Source organism: Atractosteus spatula, chromosome 11 (genome assembly GCF_055471065.1).
Source record: "Atractosteus spatula isolate fAtrSpa1 chromosome 11, fAtrSpa1.hap1, whole genome shotgun sequence".
NCBI classification, from domain to species: domain Eukaryota; kingdom Metazoa; phylum Chordata; class Actinopteri; order Semionotiformes; family Lepisosteidae; genus Atractosteus; species Atractosteus spatula.
In genome coordinates, this window is record NC_142716.1 from 11034427 (window position 1) to 11054922 (window position 20496).

General features: G+C 40.0%; 1 protein-coding gene across 1 annotated transcript in view; it reads right to left on the bottom strand.

Annotated features, from left to right (window-relative positions):
* The window catches only part of fndc7b (fibronectin type III domain containing 7b), a 40720-nt gene that overhangs the window by 3062 nt on the left and 17162 nt on the right, over positions 1–20496 (bottom strand). The window contains exons 22-51 of the mRNA XM_088927614.1: positions 20113–20373; positions 19311–19571; positions 18933–19196; positions 17812–18072; positions 17117–17380; positions 16742–17002; positions 16138–16398; positions 15128–15388; positions 14318–14578; positions 13907–14167; positions 13358–13618; positions 12730–12987; positions 12146–12406; positions 11705–11965; positions 10980–11240; positions 10231–10488; positions 8829–9089; positions 8344–8604; positions 7882–8142; positions 7498–7764; positions 6573–6833; positions 6036–6296; positions 4611–4871; positions 3810–4067; positions 3234–3494; positions 2605–2865; positions 1782–2042; positions 1092–1352; positions 442–702; positions 92–352 (exon numbers count right to left, since the gene is read on the bottom strand). Of these exons, the coding sequence (XP_088783740.1) occupies positions 92–352; positions 442–702; positions 1092–1352; positions 1782–2042; positions 2605–2865; positions 3234–3494; positions 3810–4067; positions 4611–4871; positions 6036–6296; positions 6573–6833; positions 7498–7764; positions 7882–8142; positions 8344–8604; positions 8829–9089; positions 10231–10488; positions 10980–11240; positions 11705–11965; positions 12146–12406; positions 12730–12987; positions 13358–13618; positions 13907–14167; positions 14318–14578; positions 15128–15388; positions 16138–16398; positions 16742–17002; positions 17117–17380; positions 17812–18072; positions 18933–19196; positions 19311–19571; positions 20113–20373 (7833 nt within the window). The remainder of the gene's footprint in view (positions 1–91; positions 353–441; positions 703–1091; positions 1353–1781; positions 2043–2604; positions 2866–3233; positions 3495–3809; positions 4068–4610; positions 4872–6035; positions 6297–6572; positions 6834–7497; positions 7765–7881; positions 8143–8343; positions 8605–8828; positions 9090–10230; positions 10489–10979; positions 11241–11704; positions 11966–12145; positions 12407–12729; positions 12988–13357; positions 13619–13906; positions 14168–14317; positions 14579–15127; positions 15389–16137; positions 16399–16741; positions 17003–17116; positions 17381–17811; positions 18073–18932; positions 19197–19310; positions 19572–20112; positions 20374–20496) is intronic.

Below are 20496 nucleotides of genomic sequence, written 5' to 3' on the forward strand. Positions count from 1 at the left end.
GGAGTGCAATCTTAATACAATAAAAAGTAGCCAGCTGGCAACATAATCATATACTGTATCTTGTCTTCATATGCAAAATTAGGAAGAGTACCTGCTCCTCTCGCTAAAGGATCACTGTACGAGCTGTTGCAGATGCCATCTGAAGACAGCACTTTAAAGCTGTAATTAGCGCCACACTCCAGTCCTTCAATAGTGCAGGGAGGCTCTCGGGTCTCACAGAATAAGCTTTGTCCACCAACAGCACTGGCAGAGGCAAAGTATTCCACAGAACCATTGGTTCGGTCCCAAGATAGTACAGCTGATTTTGTAGCACACTGGATATTCACAGACAAGTTATTTGGCTTGCAGGGCACTGCAATACAGGTTGACATCAATATTAAAAATCTGACGAGTTATAGGGAAAAAAAATCAGTCTGGAGTGTGTTTAAGTGTAGTTTTTACCTGTGTTAAAGGAAACCATAGAACTTGGTGGGCTGACACAGGTGGCATCTGCTGCTCTTACTGAGAGAGAGTATGGCTGGCCGCAGTGCAGCTGTGTGAGGGGGCAGCTGGTCTGAGTTGTGTTACAGGAATGTCTGTCCCCATCTCTCCCTATGGCAGTCAGCAGGTAGGACAGTGCCCCAGAAGAGGTATTCCATGATACTGTGACTCCTTGAGAATCACAGTTCGGGCGAGCAACAACATTCTGTGGCGCGCAGGGAGCTAAAAAGTTGGAGAGAAGCAGAACCTAGTTGTCATTTTTCCCAAATCTAGCATTAATGAAAACTAATACAATGTGAGTGAATATTACACTCTTTTAAATACAGACAAGTTTAATTAGTATGACGGCACACTTGGGATCTGAAATTTCAATGTACTGAATGTTTAGCAGAAAATGAGGATTATAAATTAGTCACTATGAACCTGCAGTCTTTCATAATAATCACATAATAAAACTAATAGGCATAGGCTTTAAATGATTCACATACAATAACTGACTTGAATATTTTTCCGCCTCTTAATTGCTACCATTTTAATGAGTATAATCCAATGCTAAGAGCTTTCATCGGTTTTGATGGGATTTGCAAACCACTGTACAAACACCAGCGTACCTGTACTGATATAGTATGGAGGGCTCCTCAGACTGCTGCATTTGTCGGATGATGCTGCAACAATAACGGTATACCTGGTGCCGCAGTGTGCATTAGTCAGGTCACAGGCTGCCATTGTGCTGTTGCAGAAAAGCAGACTCCTGTCACTGCCTTCAGCTGTTGCAATGTACATCTCTGAGGTCTCCGTATTGTCCCACGTTACGTGCAGAGTACTGCTGTTGCACTGGGTCACGGCCGTGACAGTGGTAAGAGCACAGGGTGCTAGTGGAGATCAGTGAAATGAAACTCATGAATTAATGACTCAGAAATTTCTAAACATCAATAGTTAAGCAAAGTACCGACAATCTTGTTGATGCAGTCATGAATTTCCATTTCATGTATTGAATCACACATATTCCATATCAGTCCAGCATGGAATGGCAACAGAAAGAAGAAAGGGTAACTATGTGAGGTACAGTTAATCATTGCTGGACACTGTCAAGTGTGACACAGTTACCCAGTTAGTTGTCTGTAATAACTCTCATAAAAACTAGTCCGGAATTATTTAGATATCTATTTTAATAGTCATAGTTTAAACTCTGTGGATGTGTCAGTTGTCGCATGTTTACATTTTTTCTCCACATACCTTATATTTATTATATCTATCACATACTCATTTTAAATGGTTTTGTACGATAGTTACGCAATTACCTGTTGCAATCTGGAAGGTGTTGCTCTGTGCACTCTCACAGTTCTTGTTCAAGGCAGTAACAAAGAAGGTGTAGAGGATCCCACAGCGCAAACTTGGTACATTGCAGGTGGTGCTGGCTGTTTTACAAGTGGAGTTGTAGTTCCCGCTACCTAGTGCAGTCACTGTGTAGGACTGAGCCCCATTGCTGTTCTCCCAGGTAACCCACGCTGAGTTGGTCATACAGTCCAGACTGCCAATCGCATTGCTGGGGGGACATGGTGCTGAAGAACACAGACAACTCAGTTTTTGAAAACCCATTCAATCAAGCTCAAGATGAAGACTAAATGAAACTTTCTTGCAGGCCTGCACTCACAGCCCCCATACAAAGCAAATGCAATTTACTGAAAAAACTTTTTTTAAGAATTTGTTTTTTCTTACTACTGTAAGAGCTGTTTACCTCTGAATAAAAATATATTATTATTATTTTAATTAAAAAAATACAATATGGTCTCTGTAAGAGAGACAATAGGACAGTCTTTTGGTGTCTGGACATTGCAATGTCGTTTTTGAAACACGACTAAAACCACGTCTTTTAGGTGGAATATCCAGCTGACGTGACAGATGTGACGTGACGTGACGGACCAGTCTAAATGGAGAATGGAGAAGTTTTTCAGAATGGAGAAGAAAGTACATCTTAGCATAGGATAAAATATTATTAAAAACACTATTTTGTGAGTTTTCAAGGCACTTGTACTGTGTATTACTATAGGCTAACTGGACAACATCTGGAAATATCTAGTATCTCTTTTCTGAAATAAGAAATTTACACTTATAAAATAGTACCTGATGAAATAATTACAGCATCACTGGGTTTACTGCTGCACCCATCTATGAAGGCTTTGACTTGAATAGTGTAAGTGCGACCACAGAGTAGGCCTTTCATAGAACAGCTGGTGTCAGTCGTTTCACATGAGAAGATATTCCCATCCTTAGCCACAGCCTGAGCTCTGTAGAACGTAATATCCAGCATGGAGTCCCAGGTTACAACCAATATCCCTGAATCACACTTAATGTGTACTTCCACATTTTGTGGGGCACATGGGGCTGCAAATAAAAGACATATTGAAGTGGGAGTTAAGTCTTGTTCTGGCTGCATTTCTCTGTGCTCCAGAGATTAAATGTCACATTGAGTAACAGAAAGACAGCATTTATTATTTGACCCTCAATCAGCTTAGATACAAGAAAATTGCTCCTGCTCTCCAGTTTTATCTTAATAATCCTAGCACATCATATTCTGATATTGCATTTCATATTTTCCAAAAACAATTAAAGGTAGTGTTGTTTGGTGAGGGTGATAGTGGACTGCATTAGTGCATTAGTGCACCAGAGTTCTACTCTGGTATAGTAGTCTGAATTCAAGATGAACATATTTCATATTAGAGCTATTTGTGTATGTTAATGCACTTTTTCACCTGTTGATACTTCAGAAGTCCTGCTTTGAACATTGTTACAGACGTCATCCACCGCAAAGACGGACACATTGTATTTTTGTCCACATTGGAGGTTTTGCAGATCACAGAAGTTTGAGCTTGTATTACAGACCGCTGTGTGGCCATCACTGCTGTGGCCTACAGCTCTGTATGAGACAGCATCGCTGCTTTCATCCCAGGCCACAGAGGCAGAGTTGGTGCTGCATTCCAAGGCACTTCTGACATTCTTTGGTTCACAAGGAGCTACAATGCAGAAACACAAAGGTCTACATATTAACAACAATACCTAAGAGTAATGTACATGCAGTATTCTTTCTTTCTATTAATTACATTTACATTTATGGTAATATATTAATATTATACAACAAATTGCTTATATATTATTCTCATTTTGTTCTCATTTATTTCCACAAAGCAAAAAAATACATTACCCAATATTATGTCAACCATGTCTAGAAACCTTGAAATGATTGCAAACTGCAAATTAGTCTTAGTTACTATTCTATTTCAGCTATGAAGCACAGATTATTACAATACTGCAAGAGCACACATATTCACCTGTTTGAAGATGTGAGAAGGCTTGTATGTTGTTACACACTCCGTCCAAGCTGGTCACTGTCAGGTTGTACAGCTGGCCACAGTTTAAGTCAGTCAGCTCACAGCCACTAAGAGTTGTATTACACTGTGTTCTGTGTCCGTCAGGGCCAATAGCCAGAACCTCATAGGACACTACTGCTTCTCCCAGTTCCCAGAACACCCACCCAGTGTTGTTGGCACATTGTAATTGTGCTGTGACATTCTGGGGCACACATGGAACTGAAAAATAACACATATCAGTTTGATTGTGAGCACAGGGATTTGTGTTGATAGCATGAACTAAAGGAAAGGATTGGATTGTTTCTAATTTCCTAAAACTAAAACTTTACCATAAATAAACAACATTTCTGAACTAAACCAAAGTTGCAGAGTTTAATACAGTGATTTTTGACTTGGATCATCAGCAGCGAAGAAGTATGAAAACTGCAAAAGAACAAGTAACTGGCAGCACACACTACAAAATGAGAACTACCATGGTCATCCTGAAAAGTGATTTTGAAGTCTTGCTGAACTTTTCTTGGGGTTTCAGCAATGATTTCCATCATAACATCTCACACCTGTTCCACACTTTCCTGTGCTTTTATCATGTTGCAGTACAGTAAACAGTTTTGTGTGTTCTGCTAAAACAATAGGATGAGGAACACTTTGAGCTGTTTCATTTGATGAGACTTTAAGAAAATGTAATGTGAGATATACCAATTTTCCTAAAAAACAAAAGGGTGCTACCAGTGCGTCATTGTTACCTGGTATCTAAATCCATACCTGTATTCAATGTCACAGTGTGGCTTTCTAAACTGCTGCAGGTGTCGTGTGAAGCAGTAACAGACAGACTGTATGAGAGGCCGCAGAGCAAGTCTGTGAACTGACACGTGGTGCCACTGGTGTAACACTGGGCAGAGTATCCCCCACTGCCCAGAGCAACGGCAGTGTATGACACCGCCCCTTCGCTGTGTTCCCAGGACATGGACACTGCACCTGTCTCACAGTCAACACTGCCATCCACATTTTCTGGAATACAGGGCACTGCAAGCAAGAGCATACACTGAGTCATGTTACAGAGACAGCTGGCAATTGACGTGTACTTTTTATTCTCTTGTTCACAAACATAATGAACTAAAATCCTGTTACATAACTGTACAGTGTATACAATGTCAACCACTGTTTCCTACTCCTGTCATTCACACAGTTCGAATTGCTTTGAGACAGAAGATTTCTTGTAAACCATTTTTTTTTAATGTAGTAGAACATACCACATATATACAGAAATTCAAGTAGGTACAGTAGCTGCGTCAGCATGCGTAGGCTGCAAAGGAAAGAGTAAAGGTTTATTCCACGCTGAAAAGAGAAGAAAAGAAACACAACGTTTTGGCTATGGAGCCTTCTTCACATGTATGAAGAAGGCTGTTTTATATTATTTATTTGATTTGTGTGAAGAAGGCTCCACAGCTGAAATGTTATGTTTCTTTTCTTCTTTTTTCAGCATGGAATAAACCTTTACTTGTTCCTTCACATATACACAGATCTAATACCTCAGTAATCTGATCTTTTCAGATTAGCACTTGATTGGACTGACAGACGTATGCTCTTATAAAATGGCATACGGAGCATTATTTATGCTAAATTGTAAAATATACCAAATTGTGGTCAGCACATTACAAAACATGATATCACTTATCTGGGATCAGTTTAGAAAAGAGCAACCAGATACATTATAGGGCTCAAAGAATTAAATATTTTAAGTCTTGAAGAGAAAAGATTACGAAGCTACGAGGCTTTCACTATGAAACACGAACTAGAAGACACAAATACAAATGGAAATGGAAACTAAGGCAAAGTGAGTTCAAAATAGAAAACAGGAGGCATTTTGTTACAAAAAGGATTACAGGTATCTGGAAAAAGATACAAAGGGACATTAACACCAAGTCATATACCTAGACTTCCTTAAACCCTTTAATGTTCTTATTATGTTTTAGCGAAAAAACAACTTTCATTTGAACCCATTTATACAGCTTGTTGTTCTTTTGAGTGATATTTTTAAGGGTACAATAGCATTTCCTACCCTACCCAGAATCTGAAATCACAGACTTCCAATTTGGGTGCAAAGCCCTAACCACTACTCCCTTAAAATTTCCCATTCGCGAGCTGTATTGATTGAGCAAACACTGACATTTTTTTAAAAAGAATTACCTGACTGGATTTCTGTAATTGCACTTTCTGAGATGTTGCAGTGTTGACTTATAGCTACAACACTGATGTTGTACGTGTTTCCACACATGAGGTTTGTAATATCACAGGCCTCATCTGTAGAGCTGCAGGTAGCTATATGTCCTTGAAGGCTGACAGCATATACTTCATAAGATTCAGCTCCACTACTGGCCTCCCATTCCACGTAAAGAAAGTTAGAGTGACAGTCCAGGTGAGAAATGACATTCTGAGGGGCACAGGGAACTGAAAAAGTGCATTTGTTAGTTACAATAGTATATATATGGCACCAACACTTGCATGAGATGTAGATTTTCAAGGGGACTGCATTCATGATAAAACACATAAAAACGTCATGTTAATTTGAAACAGCAAAGCACACATGCAGACATCAATAACTTCTAAGCTTTTTTTAAAGCAGAATTTTCATGCACTTCACTCTTCCTCAAAATGAGCTGTGCATTTTAAATACTATTATCGCACAATTCTGTTTACAGACAAAAACAAAGATAATATTGTTACCTGATTCAAAATCCCAGATTATACTTTGCAAGCTGTTGCAGTGCTCATCGGAGGCTATCAATGTCAAGCTATAGAGACGCCCACACTCCAGATCTAGGATTTCACAATTTGTGTGGCTTGTATTACAGAAGGCTACCTCACTTCCTCCAGATTCTGCTATTGCTGTGTATGATATTGCGCCGACAGCATAAGACCACTCTATCAATGCAGTATTAGTGTTACAATCCACGTAGACATCTGATATCTGAGGTGTACAGGGGACTGCATGGTTACAAGAAAAAAACAACAATAATTAGTTTAATAATGTCAATATGTTCATTGTTTTTCAGGTTGTGTTGTCTTTATCTAGTGTAAGAAGAATGTGAAGCTGAAGGACTAAAGTCTGAATGTGAGACAGGAAAAAGTACTGATAAAGCAAAATCCAATGCAGTTGGAAAAGGAAACATTATGTACCTGGCTTGAGACTCCACAATATCACAATATAAGGGCTATAAAATGGAGAACTAAAATATACATATACATAAATATAAAGAAACATTAATACAAAATATTGTCTTTTTGGGAGCTCCGACTAGCTCTGTTGGTAGAGCATGAGACTCATAATCTCAGGGTAGTGGGTTCGTGTCCCACATCAGGCATAAGTTTCTCTAATAACCCATACTGGGCAGCAGCAGTGTGGGGTGGTGTTGGCGGTGGAGGATCATGTTTCCGTGACAATGGCAACAACACTAGCACTATCAGTGTGGAAGAAAGGCCTGGCAACCTACTGCTGTATCTTGCCATGAAAACTCTATGGATAGTGACAGGGGAACTATCCCCATCCCCATTGTTTTTTTTAATGAATTTCTTACACACTAATCAGTAAAGCTGTATCCTTTATTATTACAGAGTATGGAATTGAGCATCTCTATTATAAAGAACATACCTGTTTGAACGTTAACAATTTCACTTGGAAGACTTGAACAGGTATTGTCGAAAGCTACCACCTGAACACTGTACAACAAGCCACATATGAGGTTGGTCAGCAGGCACTCTTTCTGCGTGCCACGGGTCTCACAGGAGGAAGAGTTGCCCTGGTTGTTCTGGGCCAAAGCCTTGTAAGACAGTGTGTCTTCAGCGTGCTCCCATGAGACTAGGACACTGTCGGCCACACAGTCCAGCTGAAGTGACACATTCTGTGGAATGCAGGGGGCTGCGGAATAGAAATGAGAAGCTATATTTTGCACCTTTGTCACACAGTACTAAACAAAAAGAGCGAGTGGAGATTTTCTTTTCAAAGTATGACTGTTGGTTTAATACTGTTCATTACCTGTGAGGAGATTAGTCTGAAAACTCTCGGCAGAGGTACACCCATTACTGGATGCAGTCACATAGACAAAGTACAGCTGTCCACACTGTAGGTTGTTAATTGTACAAAATCTTCCATAAGATATGCAGGACTGCTTCAGGCCAAATCCTGTTTCAGCTACAGCTGTGTAATACTGGGCTCCACTGCCTTCGTCCCAGGAAATCACAGCACTGTTTGACAAACAGTCTAGCTGAGTTGTGACCCTAGTTGGAATACAAGGATCTACACAGGAGGGAAAGAAATGTCAAGCACAGAGATGATTTCGAAGACATTTCATGGAATGTATGGTTTAGTATATGTTTAAATTATCACCATTGGTTGAGCACAAATAAGGCCCTTCTTTGTGGAACAAATGTAAAACTGTATACATAAAAACATTCAATTGTATTAATGCATGATGCACACATAGAAATATTATCATACCTGTTGTCAATTCGGCAGGTGTGCTCTCCTCACTTTTGCATTCTGAACTGTAAGCCACAATAGTGATGATGTACACTTCGCCACACAGGAGGTGTGTTAAGTCAGAGTATGTGTCATTGGTGCTGATCTCTATTTTGTGCCCATCTCCACTCTGTGCTGTTACCACATACATCTCAGCACCTGCACTCACATCCCAGGTAAGTGATGAAATGTTATAGCCACAGTGGAGCTCTGGCACAAGGTTCTGTGGAGCGCAGGGGGCTGCAGATACAGTAGATAGAAAGTAATTGAAGAAGGTTATTCCTGGAAGAATTTGGAAAACCCTTTTAATAAATTTGCCTTAATGTACAACTTGATTTGAGCTTAGTAAATCAGACACACTTGGAAGTTAAGTTCCTCTGAAAAGAAAAATACAACCCTCGATTAATTTTGAAACCGGTGAGATGCTGCAGAGCTTCTGTGTAAAGATCTGTTTAAAAGCCTACCTGTGTATATTACAGTAGTGTTGCTCATAGAACTGTTACACATGTAATTCTCTGCAATGACGTAGATTGTGTACACCTCCCCACAGTGAAGGTCTTCCCAGGTGCAGCTGGTTTCAGTCGTGTTGCACACGTGAGTATGGCCATCTAGGCCCTGGGCAGTGGCAGTGTAGAAAACTGCTCCATCGCTTTCAGTCCAGCTCACTGAGCCCCTGTTGGTTTCACAGTGTGTGTAGCTGTCCACATTCTGAGGAACACATGGAGCTATAAAGAAAGATAAAATGCAGGATTCACAAAGAAGGCTTTTTGAATGTTTGTTTTGCCACAGCAAGAAAGCACAGGTATGTCATGTCATGTCATTTGCCAAACCGCTTTATACCATACAATGTCGTGGGAAGCCAGAGCCTACCCAGCAAGCAACGAGCACAAGGCAGGGTACGCCCTGGACGGGACGCTAGTCCATCGCAGGGCAAGTGCAAGCCGATCATACATGGGGACAATTTGGAGGCCACGTTAAAGGCCGAGGGGGGAATTTGGCCCGGACACTGGGATAACTCCCTACTCTTATTGAGAAATGCCCAGTGATCTTTAATGATCACTGAGATTTAGGACCTCGGTTTAACATCTCATCTGAAAGACAGCACTCACTACAGTATAGTGTCCCCACCACTATACTGGGGCATTAGGACCCACACAGACTGCAGGGTGGGTGCCCCCCACTAGTCCCACTAACACCACTTCCAGCGGCCACCATAGCTTCCCAGGAGGTCTCCCATCCAGGTACTGACCAGGCTCAACCCTGCTAAGCTTCAGTGGGTAACCAGTTGAGAGCTGCAGGGTGATATAGCTGCTGGCAGAAAGGAAAGGTATAGCCAAGATAATTTGACTATAATACAGGTTCAGTGCTTCTTCTTAAATCCTTAAATGCTAAAGAGGTGTTTTTTTGGCAGTCACAAATGGTCAAATATTAAGCATGGGAAAGTAAAATAGGTTTTCAGATTCTAAAGGAGCTGAGCACAGCCTAGAGTGTAATAATTCTTATCCCAGAAACAAAAGTTAACACAATTACTGTGTAGGCCAGTTATGGATATAGTAGACAGACTTTTGAAACTGCTGTAAGAAAGGTACCAATGAGAGGATGTCAAACTGATCCAAGGGCTCAACCAGACATTTTTATTAAAAAGCCAAGGACAACTACTCTATAAAAGTATGAATGTATGCAACAAAATGTACATCTCTTTGAAAAACTAGGCTGCTTCCTTCAGGATTTGGCATTAAACGTGTTTGTGTGACTGTGTTTACCTCCAGCATGTAAAAGAGTTCTGGTCTGTCTAAGGAAAGGCTTTTGAATTTCAGTTGAAGTAAAGTGTGATGATTAAAACACGGCTTGCAACTGGCTGCTAACCTGATATAAATTCAGCGGGCAAGCTGGAAATACTGTCACATCTGTCATCTTGCCCAACTACAGTGATGTTGTAGGTTTGTCCACAGTTCAGTTCAAATTCAATGGTAGTTTCGGTCGTGTTAAAAGCTGTTATGAGACCTAAGTCTCCAGTGACTGTGATAATATAGGATAGGGCCCCTTCGCTCTCATCCCAGGCCACAGTCACATCTTCACTGTCGCAGGATCCTTGAGCAAACACATTCTCAGGTCTACATGGAGCTGTGAACAGGAATGAGTAAAGTAAGAAAGGTTTCTGCATTTAAGAATGTTTAAGAATGTTCATTTATGGAAAATGCCTAACAAAAGTGTAAGTAGAGTGTTAGTGGTGATTTTCTACAATATAGCTGATGTTTTGAAAAGTCACCTCTGCCCCACTTGTTCTTGTTACTGCATTACAGCTGTGTGTAAAGGTCTGCTGTTGTGCAAATTTTGTTTAATGAAGAATAAAACTGCATTGCAAATTGAGTTTTTTCTATTTTCAGTTTTTTTTTAAATGTGCTTTATTTTTTGTAATTTTCTCTTTTATCTACCAAAATGCAAAACAGCATTTTTTCTGAAACATTTTTGCCTTTTAACCTGTAAGGTGCTGTAGTCGTGTGGATGTGGATGTTGCTTCTTTACATGTTGTAGGTGAAATTGTTGTCAGAAAATGAAAGCTTTGCTAATAACATGGACTCCAACACTAGAACAAAATGGAAGAAAAATGTTACCTGCTTTAATTTCTATGGTACTGCTGAGTTCACTTTCACACTGCTCAGTGTTGGCAGTGACAGTAAAGTAGTAGGTTTCTCCACACTGTAAGTTAGCAATGTTACAGGATGTGCTGGTGGAGTTGCAGCTTTCTGTGTGCCCTGTGTTTGATGTAGCTGTAGCATAGTAGAGCTCAATGCCTTCTCTTTCCTCCCAGAATACTAAGGCAGTGTCACTGCCACATTCCAGCTCTGCATTGACTCGCAGAGGGGCACATGGTCCTGCAAGAACATTTTAAGATAAGCATATGTCAAGTGGCTATTCCCAACATATTAACAAAAAAGTACAGTATTACATATTGAGATGAAGAGCAAACTAGGAAGACAGCAACATGAATAAATCTGCACCTTTTGGGAATGCAAAATATAATTTCAGAATCCAATGATAATGCCTGAAAACTAGGCTAAAGTCTGATGAGGGGACCTTAGAAGTAAGGATTTTGGGGAAATGTTCCAACTTGCATTTGAGAATACATTCATAAGAAACTGATGATGCTGGAGCATTTCCTCTCTGTCACATGTACTTTTTGGAGGTCTGTTAATTATGTGGTGTTACAGGTTGCCCCTAGCACCACGGTTTTTGTGCTTTCCCCATTTCTGAAGCTCTTTGACCATTTTGCCTCTCTGTTAATTATGTATATATAACATTGCAAAAACAAGGTAAGTGTTTTTAATCTGCCACTCACGCGTTGAAAAAGAAAAAACTGTAGGGGTTTTGCTCTGACACTGCTCGTTGACGGCAGTAAGGGTGAGGTTATAAATCTGCCCACAGTTTAAATCTGTGATGTTGCAAGTGTTGTCGGCAGTGCTACATGATGCTACATGTCCATCAGCTCCTTCTGCAGTCGCAAGGTAAGATTCTGCTCCGTCAGTATGTGTCCAAGAAATCCATGCGGTGTTCGTTCCACAGTCCACATTTGTTTCAACGTGGTCCGGAACACATGGTTCTGTAGTGAAAAAATAATAATTAATCTGATGAGAATCCCTATTAAGACTCCTGCTTATCACTCTTCATTTGCTAGTTAGAGAAAGAAAAGCTGCCAGTCTTAGTTATGTATTTAGTCTTAAGGATTTGGCATGAATTCAGTGTATGTATTTTAATTCTGCCATTTCCTTCTTATAGTTACCTGTAGCCACATTGATGACAGTGCTAAGGGAAGTGTTCCTGTTTGTGCTGAGTGCCTTGACACTGACGTAGTAAATGCTTCCACACTGCAGATTGCTGACATTGCAGGTTGTGCCTGTGGACTGGCAAGTATGCGAGTCTCCACTCCTCCCATCAAATGTGGCAATGTAGATCTCTGCGCCATCACTCTCTTCCCATGATGCTGAGACCACACCTGTCCGGCAGTGCACACTGGCAACCACAGCCGTAGGAGGACAGTGCTCTGCAATATGCAACAAAATGATAAGAGAAACATAGCTGTAATCTAAAAACTCATTGAAGTAGACAAAAGTCTTTGGACAAACACTAAAAAATGTCAGTAATAATAACTAAGAGGAAATTCTTTTAGAAATATCGTCATTAGCAAGCATGTATTGATCATTTTGTGTAACCTATTCCATAACTCCAGTGATATTTACTTTCTGAAAATTCTCTTTTTTTTACCCTTCCACTGTACAATTGCCCCTTCAACATCCATATCAACCCACTGCAGGATTACTTATTTTCTGAAAAATTAATTCCAGACAGAGAGCACACAAGACTCACCAGTTTCCAGCTGTTGGATCTCGGAGGTGACAGTGTCATTGCACGCTTCATTGTGTGCGGTGATAGTGATGTTGTAGATCTGGCTGCAGAGAAACCCCGCAAGGGCGCAGTTGGTGTCATCTGTGTTACAGGTGAGCTGGTGGCCCTGGCTGGTCAGTGCCTCTGCAGTGTAAGAGAGGGCACCACGGCAGGGGTCCCACACTAGCTGCGCTATGGACATAGTGTACATGACACTGATGTTCTGGGGCACACAGGGCTCTGTGTAAAAAAACACAAATACAAAGATAAAAAGCAAGCACAAGGAAACATTTAGTTTTCCTTCCTTGACTGAAAATCAGTCAGATGATGTACTATTATAACTGCAGGCTGCATATTGTCCTGTTCTGTTAGTTACTATTTAAGATAACTAATTATTAGATTAGATCAAACATGAATGATCTTACTAAGAGTTGTGTTACAATGAAAAAAGAACAATGGAAAGCAAAAAAAGCAGTCTTTATTAAAAGCAGCAGCTCCATGCCTCTAATTAGATGTCAAATTCATATATATATATACTCTACCATAGTATGTAATTACATATAAGTGTGATATAGCAGTGAAACATACAGTACTATGGTAGCTTACTCACCAGTTTTCAAGTAGTCTGTTAGCACTGCTGAACTGTTACAGGTCTCATCCTGAGCGAAAACGGACACTAAGTACTCTTCACCACACTGCAAGTCTGAGATTTCACAGTTGGTGTTGTTCGTGTTACAGGAGGCACCGAGTCCATCATTTGTCAGGGCAGTAGCAGTGTAAGCGATTGCCCCAGCACCGTAATTCCAGGATAATATGGCCGTCTTAGTGTAACAATCTACAAACGCCTCAACATCACGTGGCTGACAGGGTGCTGAAAAACACAGGAACATTCAAACACTGCATCTTGCCATCCATTATATTAAGTCCAATTCCAATAACACAGAAACACTGTAAAGAACCATTAGGTATTGGATCGTTCCATTTGTTCCTCATGGAAAGACTGAAAAGAAAAAGCTATCACGGTAAGGAAGGTAAGAACCCACAAGCTTGGCAATGTCCCAAGGTTTGCAGAACATTTGAAAGCTATTGTCAAAACCACAGAACTAAACATTATTATTTAACAATCTTTATCACTCCATACTCTTCACATCTACAGTACCTGTTTTGGCTTCGATAACAGATGTTGGCTGGCTGCTGCACTTGTCGTCCAATGCTGTCACTGTCGTGTAGTATGTCCTGCCACAGCTGAGACCTGTCATATTGCACTGTGAATGAAAGCCATTGCAGTGTGTAGACCATCCATCACCGTCCTCTGCAGTCACAGTATAGAACTCTGCTCCATCACTTTTATTCCAGGAGACCGCAATAGTATTTGTCTCACAGTCCACTCTGGTCACTATGTTGTCTGGATTGCAGGGTACTGTGAAAGAAATTTAAATACCGTTACCAAATACCTTTGTCATTTCCACTAGAATTATGAACCAGCGTGGCAAGTGAGTACATAGAATTAAAAATGTTGTTTGACAAGCACAAGGATCAGTTAACCTCCCTCTGTGATTGTGAACTTTACCTGTTTTTATGTTCACGGCTTTGCTTTTCTCACTTTCGCAAGCCATGTCCTCGGCGATAACTGAGATGGTGTAGGTTCGCCCGCAGCGCAGATCCAGAAATTCACAGCTGTTCTCTGTTGAAGAGCAGGTTGTGGAGTGACCGTTCTTTTCAGCTGCTTCTACTCTGTAGAGCTGAGCTCCCCTACTTTCATCCCATCTCACTGTTGCTTTGTTGTTTTCACAGTTCAGGCTGACATTGAGGTGCTGAGGAACACAAGGCACTGAAAAGAAAAATACATATTTCTTTAGAACTTAAATACATTATTTTTAAATTCCTTTCAAAATAATTCAGAGGCTATAGGCATCAATGTAGAACAAGACATTTAACTCATGTCCGTCACATACTGCAGCATTCTTTGTTATAAAGAGTGGACGAATGTCAAATGCCCCATTTTATGGGATTTACCCAAATGGTAGCGTTAAACTGGCTGGGTAGGTCTGGGACAGCCAGGCTATTCTTTTCTTGCCAATACAACTGGAAAGTGAGAACCACATCTGTTCTACAATGCCTAAAAGGAATGTTTCTAAAACATCTAAGTACAACCGGACTCAACCATTTACATCTAATATAAAGGTTGTAAGAGCTAAATTTAATAACAGTTGGTTACTGCAAGTTGGGATGATATAAAAATTAAATCTGATCCTTTTATTTTTGAATAATGAAAAACCTGTATTTTTTAATAAATAGACATTTACATTTGTTTTCCAGCTCCAAGAACAGGTTAAATATACAGTGCTATGTAGGTTTAACTTCCCCACTACTAACATACCTGTTTTCAAAATGACACTTGTGCTTTGAGAACTGTTACAAGTAGGACCCTCGGCTGTGACTGACACAAAGTAAATTTCTCCACAGGACAAATTTGAGATTTCACAGGTTGTGCTATTGGTGGTGCAACATGTAGTATTTCCATCTCTCCCTTCCAGTGTGGCAGTGTATGTCAGTGCTCCAACACTGGGAGCCCAGAACACACTCACAGTGCTGCTGTTACAAGACAGATCTGTCCTCACATCCTGTGGCAAGCATGGTGCTAGAAAAATGGAAGAAAATAATTTCCACATGGATAAGGGGCTTTGCAGCAGGAGACACTGACATAATGATGGGGTGAAAGGGGAACTGCAACGTTATTTTTACATTTTGGAGTAATCATGAATCGGCAATGACGAGTACATTTCAAACCACAATGAAACAAAGTAACATGTACAACCTCCAACTTACTGTACATCACAAAAGAGGTGAAGTTTCAATATATGTGTTGCGCCATATTGCCATCGTTGTCTGCCATTCCGAACAAGGCAACAAAACTCTTAATGATATAAATGCAGCCCTATTACATTGTAAACATGCCAAGTTCATTTTGCTGCTATATTAATAGTAATTATTTTCTTGAAACCGATACATACCCGACAACATTTTTTAGATACTTTTAAGGATTGCAAAAATAAAGAGCACCTTGCAACCTAACAAAAATATAATAATTAAAGTTGTTAGGAGAGCATGTTTCTCATTTGCTTACAGCGACTAGTGAGCAGGAAGGGTTGCTTTTACCAGAAACTCTTGCAATTTGTGCAAACACTTGCTTTCATCTGTGGCAAGACCAGCAGTTTGCCTTCAGCTACATGGCAACCATAGAGTACTTTCACAAAGTTAATGATTTTACTCTTAATTCAAAGTTTGTAAAATTTTGCGATACCCTCAATTAATTTAATTTGTTACCGAGGTTTAGTTACCGGTCTGAGAAATGGGGACTGCAGATCCCCTTTAAGTTTACTTCTTTACCTGTTTCAGATTCCAAAACATTACTAGGCTCACTGGAGCACAGATCATCCCATGCTGTCACGCTGAAGGAGTACTGTTGCCCACAGTTAAAGCCCATGATCGAACAGCTGGTGTCACTGGAGTTGCACTGGAATATTCTGTCATATTTGTCTTTTCCAGTTGCTATGTACGTCATTGCTCCATCAACCTGATCCCAAGTAAGCAAAGCAATGTCTGACAGGCAGTCGATTTCAACATCTGTAAGCTGAGGAGTGCATGGAGCTATAGAAACAAAAAAAACACAATTCCGTAAATTAAACTGACGGAATGATTTTCAATATTTTTTCTTTCCAAATATTTTATAAGGAATCTCATGGAACAGTGAAAAAAAGTAAGAAAATCATTGGATAATTAACAGCAATGAACTGGAAACAATATATATGCATAATATAAACTTGGGTAATATGTGCCTACAATGTGTGGACAATGTGTGTAAAGTATGTGCAAATCTGTATATAATTTCATTTCTTTAAAATTAAAACCAAAGCAGTTTATAATGCACAAAACACAGTCATAAGTTAGCACTACAAAAAAGGGACATGAGTTTTTAATATTTCATTCTTACCTGTTCTAATTCTATATTCTGAGCTTTGAGCGCCCAGGCAGCCATCGTTAGTTGCTCTAACTGTCACATTATACTCTTTTCCACACTGGAGACCGGTGATGGCACAGTTGGAATCCAATGTGTTACACGAAGAGCTGTGCCCATTAACCTCTGTCGCCTTGGCTCTGTATTCTACACCCAGGCTGCTGGTGTCCCACGAAATGGAGACAATGTTTGAGTTGCAGTCTAAGTGGTGAGTTATCGCTGATGGAGGGCATGGTGCTGTAACAAAATAAAAGAGTTCAGCTTTTCCTCCAGAAAAGTAGAATTTATTATCCAATTCAAAGCCATGAAATACAGCCTAATTCACAAATCCTTCATAGCACCTGGGATTACCTGTGGTAATTGCCTTTGGTTGGCTATAGGATGAGTTGCAGGACTCATCAGCGGCTGTAACAGTGATGTTATATGTATCTCCACAACGTAAATAAGGGATTGTACAGTTGGTTTTATTTTTAGAGTAACATGTCAAAACTTCCCCGTCACTCCTTTCAGCTGTTGCGTAATAATATTTTGCTCCATCACTATCCTGCCAGGTTATTGAAAGAGTGCCAGAGTCACACTGCAGGTGGGTTTCAACATTTTTGGGAACACAGGGGGCTGAAAATAAGGAGATGTGAGCATTAAAACATTCAAACCAGAGGGCAGCACATTTGGAAAAAAACATGTTTTTCATGTTCAGGCCCATTGTCTTAATTCTCCTCTAAGACTATTCATAAAGTTAATAAATTGGTACACACTTACGATTAATTAATGAATGATCTTGGACAGGCAATACATGTCTGTCTGAAGTTCACATGGACATTGATTCACAAATCACTTATAAAAGCTGTTCATGAACATCTAAAGAATAATTCATGAATAATATTATGGGGAAGATAATTGTATTATACAATTTATAGTGATATACTAAGATTAAGGTACATTTGAAGAGTTTGCAATGTACAAGCAGGTGCCTACATTTGCTTACAGCTTCCTTCTAGAAATATCAACAACCTTTTCTGAGCAATTATGATGTTAAAATATATTACCAGTTTCAATGGTGTAGATCTCACTTTGGCCTCCAATGCACCCTCCATTAAATGCAATAACTGACACATTGTACTTCTTTCCACACTGCAAGCTGGTTATGTTACAGGCTGTGGTATTGCTGTTGCACGTTCGCTTTTCTCCATTTTTCCCTTCTGCTAGAGCCATGTACATGCCAGCCCCCTCAGCTGCTTTCCAGGACAGAGCCACTGTGTCGGAGCCACATGAAAACTGGACTCTCAGCTGCGTGGGTGCACATGGGGCTGGAAAACCATGCAATTGAAAGATCAGGCAAGCTCCAACACACTACATGCAACGACTGCACAGTGAACAGGGCTTATATTTGTAGTATTATAATATCTTAAGAGGCAGTTTCGTCTATGAACTGCATATCTCATCTTTGTACTGATATGTTTATGCCTCATCTTTGTATTCAATCTGACCATTACCCACAAAAGGATTTTGAGCTGTCTGTCGTGAGGTACATTCAACTTTGTTGCTCTTTTATCTCCCTGCTTTTCCATTGTTAATCATTTGGACTTATGAATTGAACTTAAAAAATATACCTTTAATACATACACAAATATTGTCTGCATCATACAAAATAACCTGAACAAGACTGGGATTTCAGCAAGTATAGCCATCTTATAGACATAAATTCCTTTTGGATTTCTATTAAAAACTGGTTAATGACTAGAAAACAATGTAGATAAGGGCGACTGCTCAAGTATTGTGAGTATCATAGGGGTGTGTAAGACTGAAACAGTATTCAACACATACAAAGCCTAAAATGTTATGTGCAATTAGGAAAAACATAAACTATATATAGAAAAAGGAATCACAGAGTTGAGAGAGTTGTATGAAGCTACCGAGCCAGATAGCCTGACCTCTTTGGATCACTTAGCCGCTAAAAATCAAACAAGGGCCTGAATAACGTTTAATTTCCAAACTTTCTTATGTTTGCAATAAAACCATTAGGACTGATAAAAAAGGAGCATGCCTCAAAATTGTGCAGTATAAATTTTACCACTGAATTTTTCAGTGGGAAAACAACTTTCTGACTGTAAAAGATATGCAGAGTAAGGTAACTATGGGCGTACGTTAATGTTTATCTGAGTCTTACCAGTATGGATCGCAACCCACGAACCCACAGGGCTTCTGCACCCATTGCCCTCCCCAGTGACGCTCACAGTGTATCTCTTCCCACACTGCAACGTGCTGATGTTGCAAGATGAGCCTGTCGTGTTGCAGACTGCCCTGTGTCCAATGCTAAAGCACTCCGCCATTGCTTCATAGGAGTCTGAGCCATTTCCTGGAGTCCATGAAATTGCTGCCACATTGGTGGGACAGTCTATGGATGCTTGAAGATTAGTATTCGGACATGGAGCTGTAAGCACACAAAAGGTATATTCAGAAATCCACAAATAGACCCATAACTTTCTTCTGGAAAAGAAAAGTTAAAAAGTACAACTGGGGAAAAAATGTGTAGTTAATACTGTACCTGTTGCAACTTTAGCAGGGGTGGTTATCTGGCTAGCACAGTTGGCATCCATTGATACAATCACGATGGAGTACTCCTGACCACACTTCATGTCATTAATTGAACAATGAGTGTCTGGACTGTTGCAGGATGTTCTGTGTCCTTGGTTGCTCTCTGCTTCAGCTATGTACCCGGTGGCTCCAGCAGCAGCATCCCACGTGATCGCAACTATGTTGGTGTCACAATCTCGTCTGGGGTCTACATTGGTTGGGACACAAGGAACTAAAGAAAAAAAAAGACTTTTGAGACTAATGTATAAAAAACTCCAGGCAGGTGCATAAATGGATCATGGTGTACAAGGCATTTATCATCTATCAAGTTCCCATGAATATCATTTTCATTTAACTAACATCAGTGCACTTGTTGCTTCAGTGACTTAGAAGCATGTATTTTGCTATATCCAAATTAACTTAGAAAACTAGGACACTGCATTCTTATTGCCCTGATTGTACTGTCTTTTAAAAAAAATCTTACTGCAAGGAATTACCCTTGCAAACTGGGAGTGGCTGTAATTTCACTAATAAATCAGTATTAAATTAGCTTTTTCAAGAATTAAAATACATTTGTGAGCATACGCACTGCATTCATTTTATATTCTGAATTTACTCTATGTGAATATAAACTTCAGTGTGTGGTTCATTATATACCTTAATAAGGATTGTAATAAATCTGATTTAAGAATTGATGAGTTGCTGAGTATTCTTTTTAATTTTTTATTTTAGTTTGCCTTGAATTGGTCTATATTATAAAAGGAGGGACATACCTGTTGCAAGGTCCACTGCTGAGTCTATTAAACTTCTACATTGATTTGTGATCCCCACCACACTAAAGCTGTATCTCTGACCACACCTGAGATGAGTGAAGCTACAGTTTGTGCCACTGGTGTTGCAGGTTTCTATTTCTCCCAGTCTTCCTTCTGCTGTAACACTGTACAGCTCTGTAGCTCTACCCCTATCCCATGACACAGAGACAATATTTGAGCTGCAGTTGAGGTTTGCAGATGTATTTTTGGGGGGACAAGGGGCTGCAGACATGAAACAAAGACATAAGATGTCAGTACTTGCATTTATTCCTAAATCAGAATAGGCAGATGAAGCATAAATTCCAGCTTGTCCAGGTGCTTTTTTCGGGGACATACTGTATACAG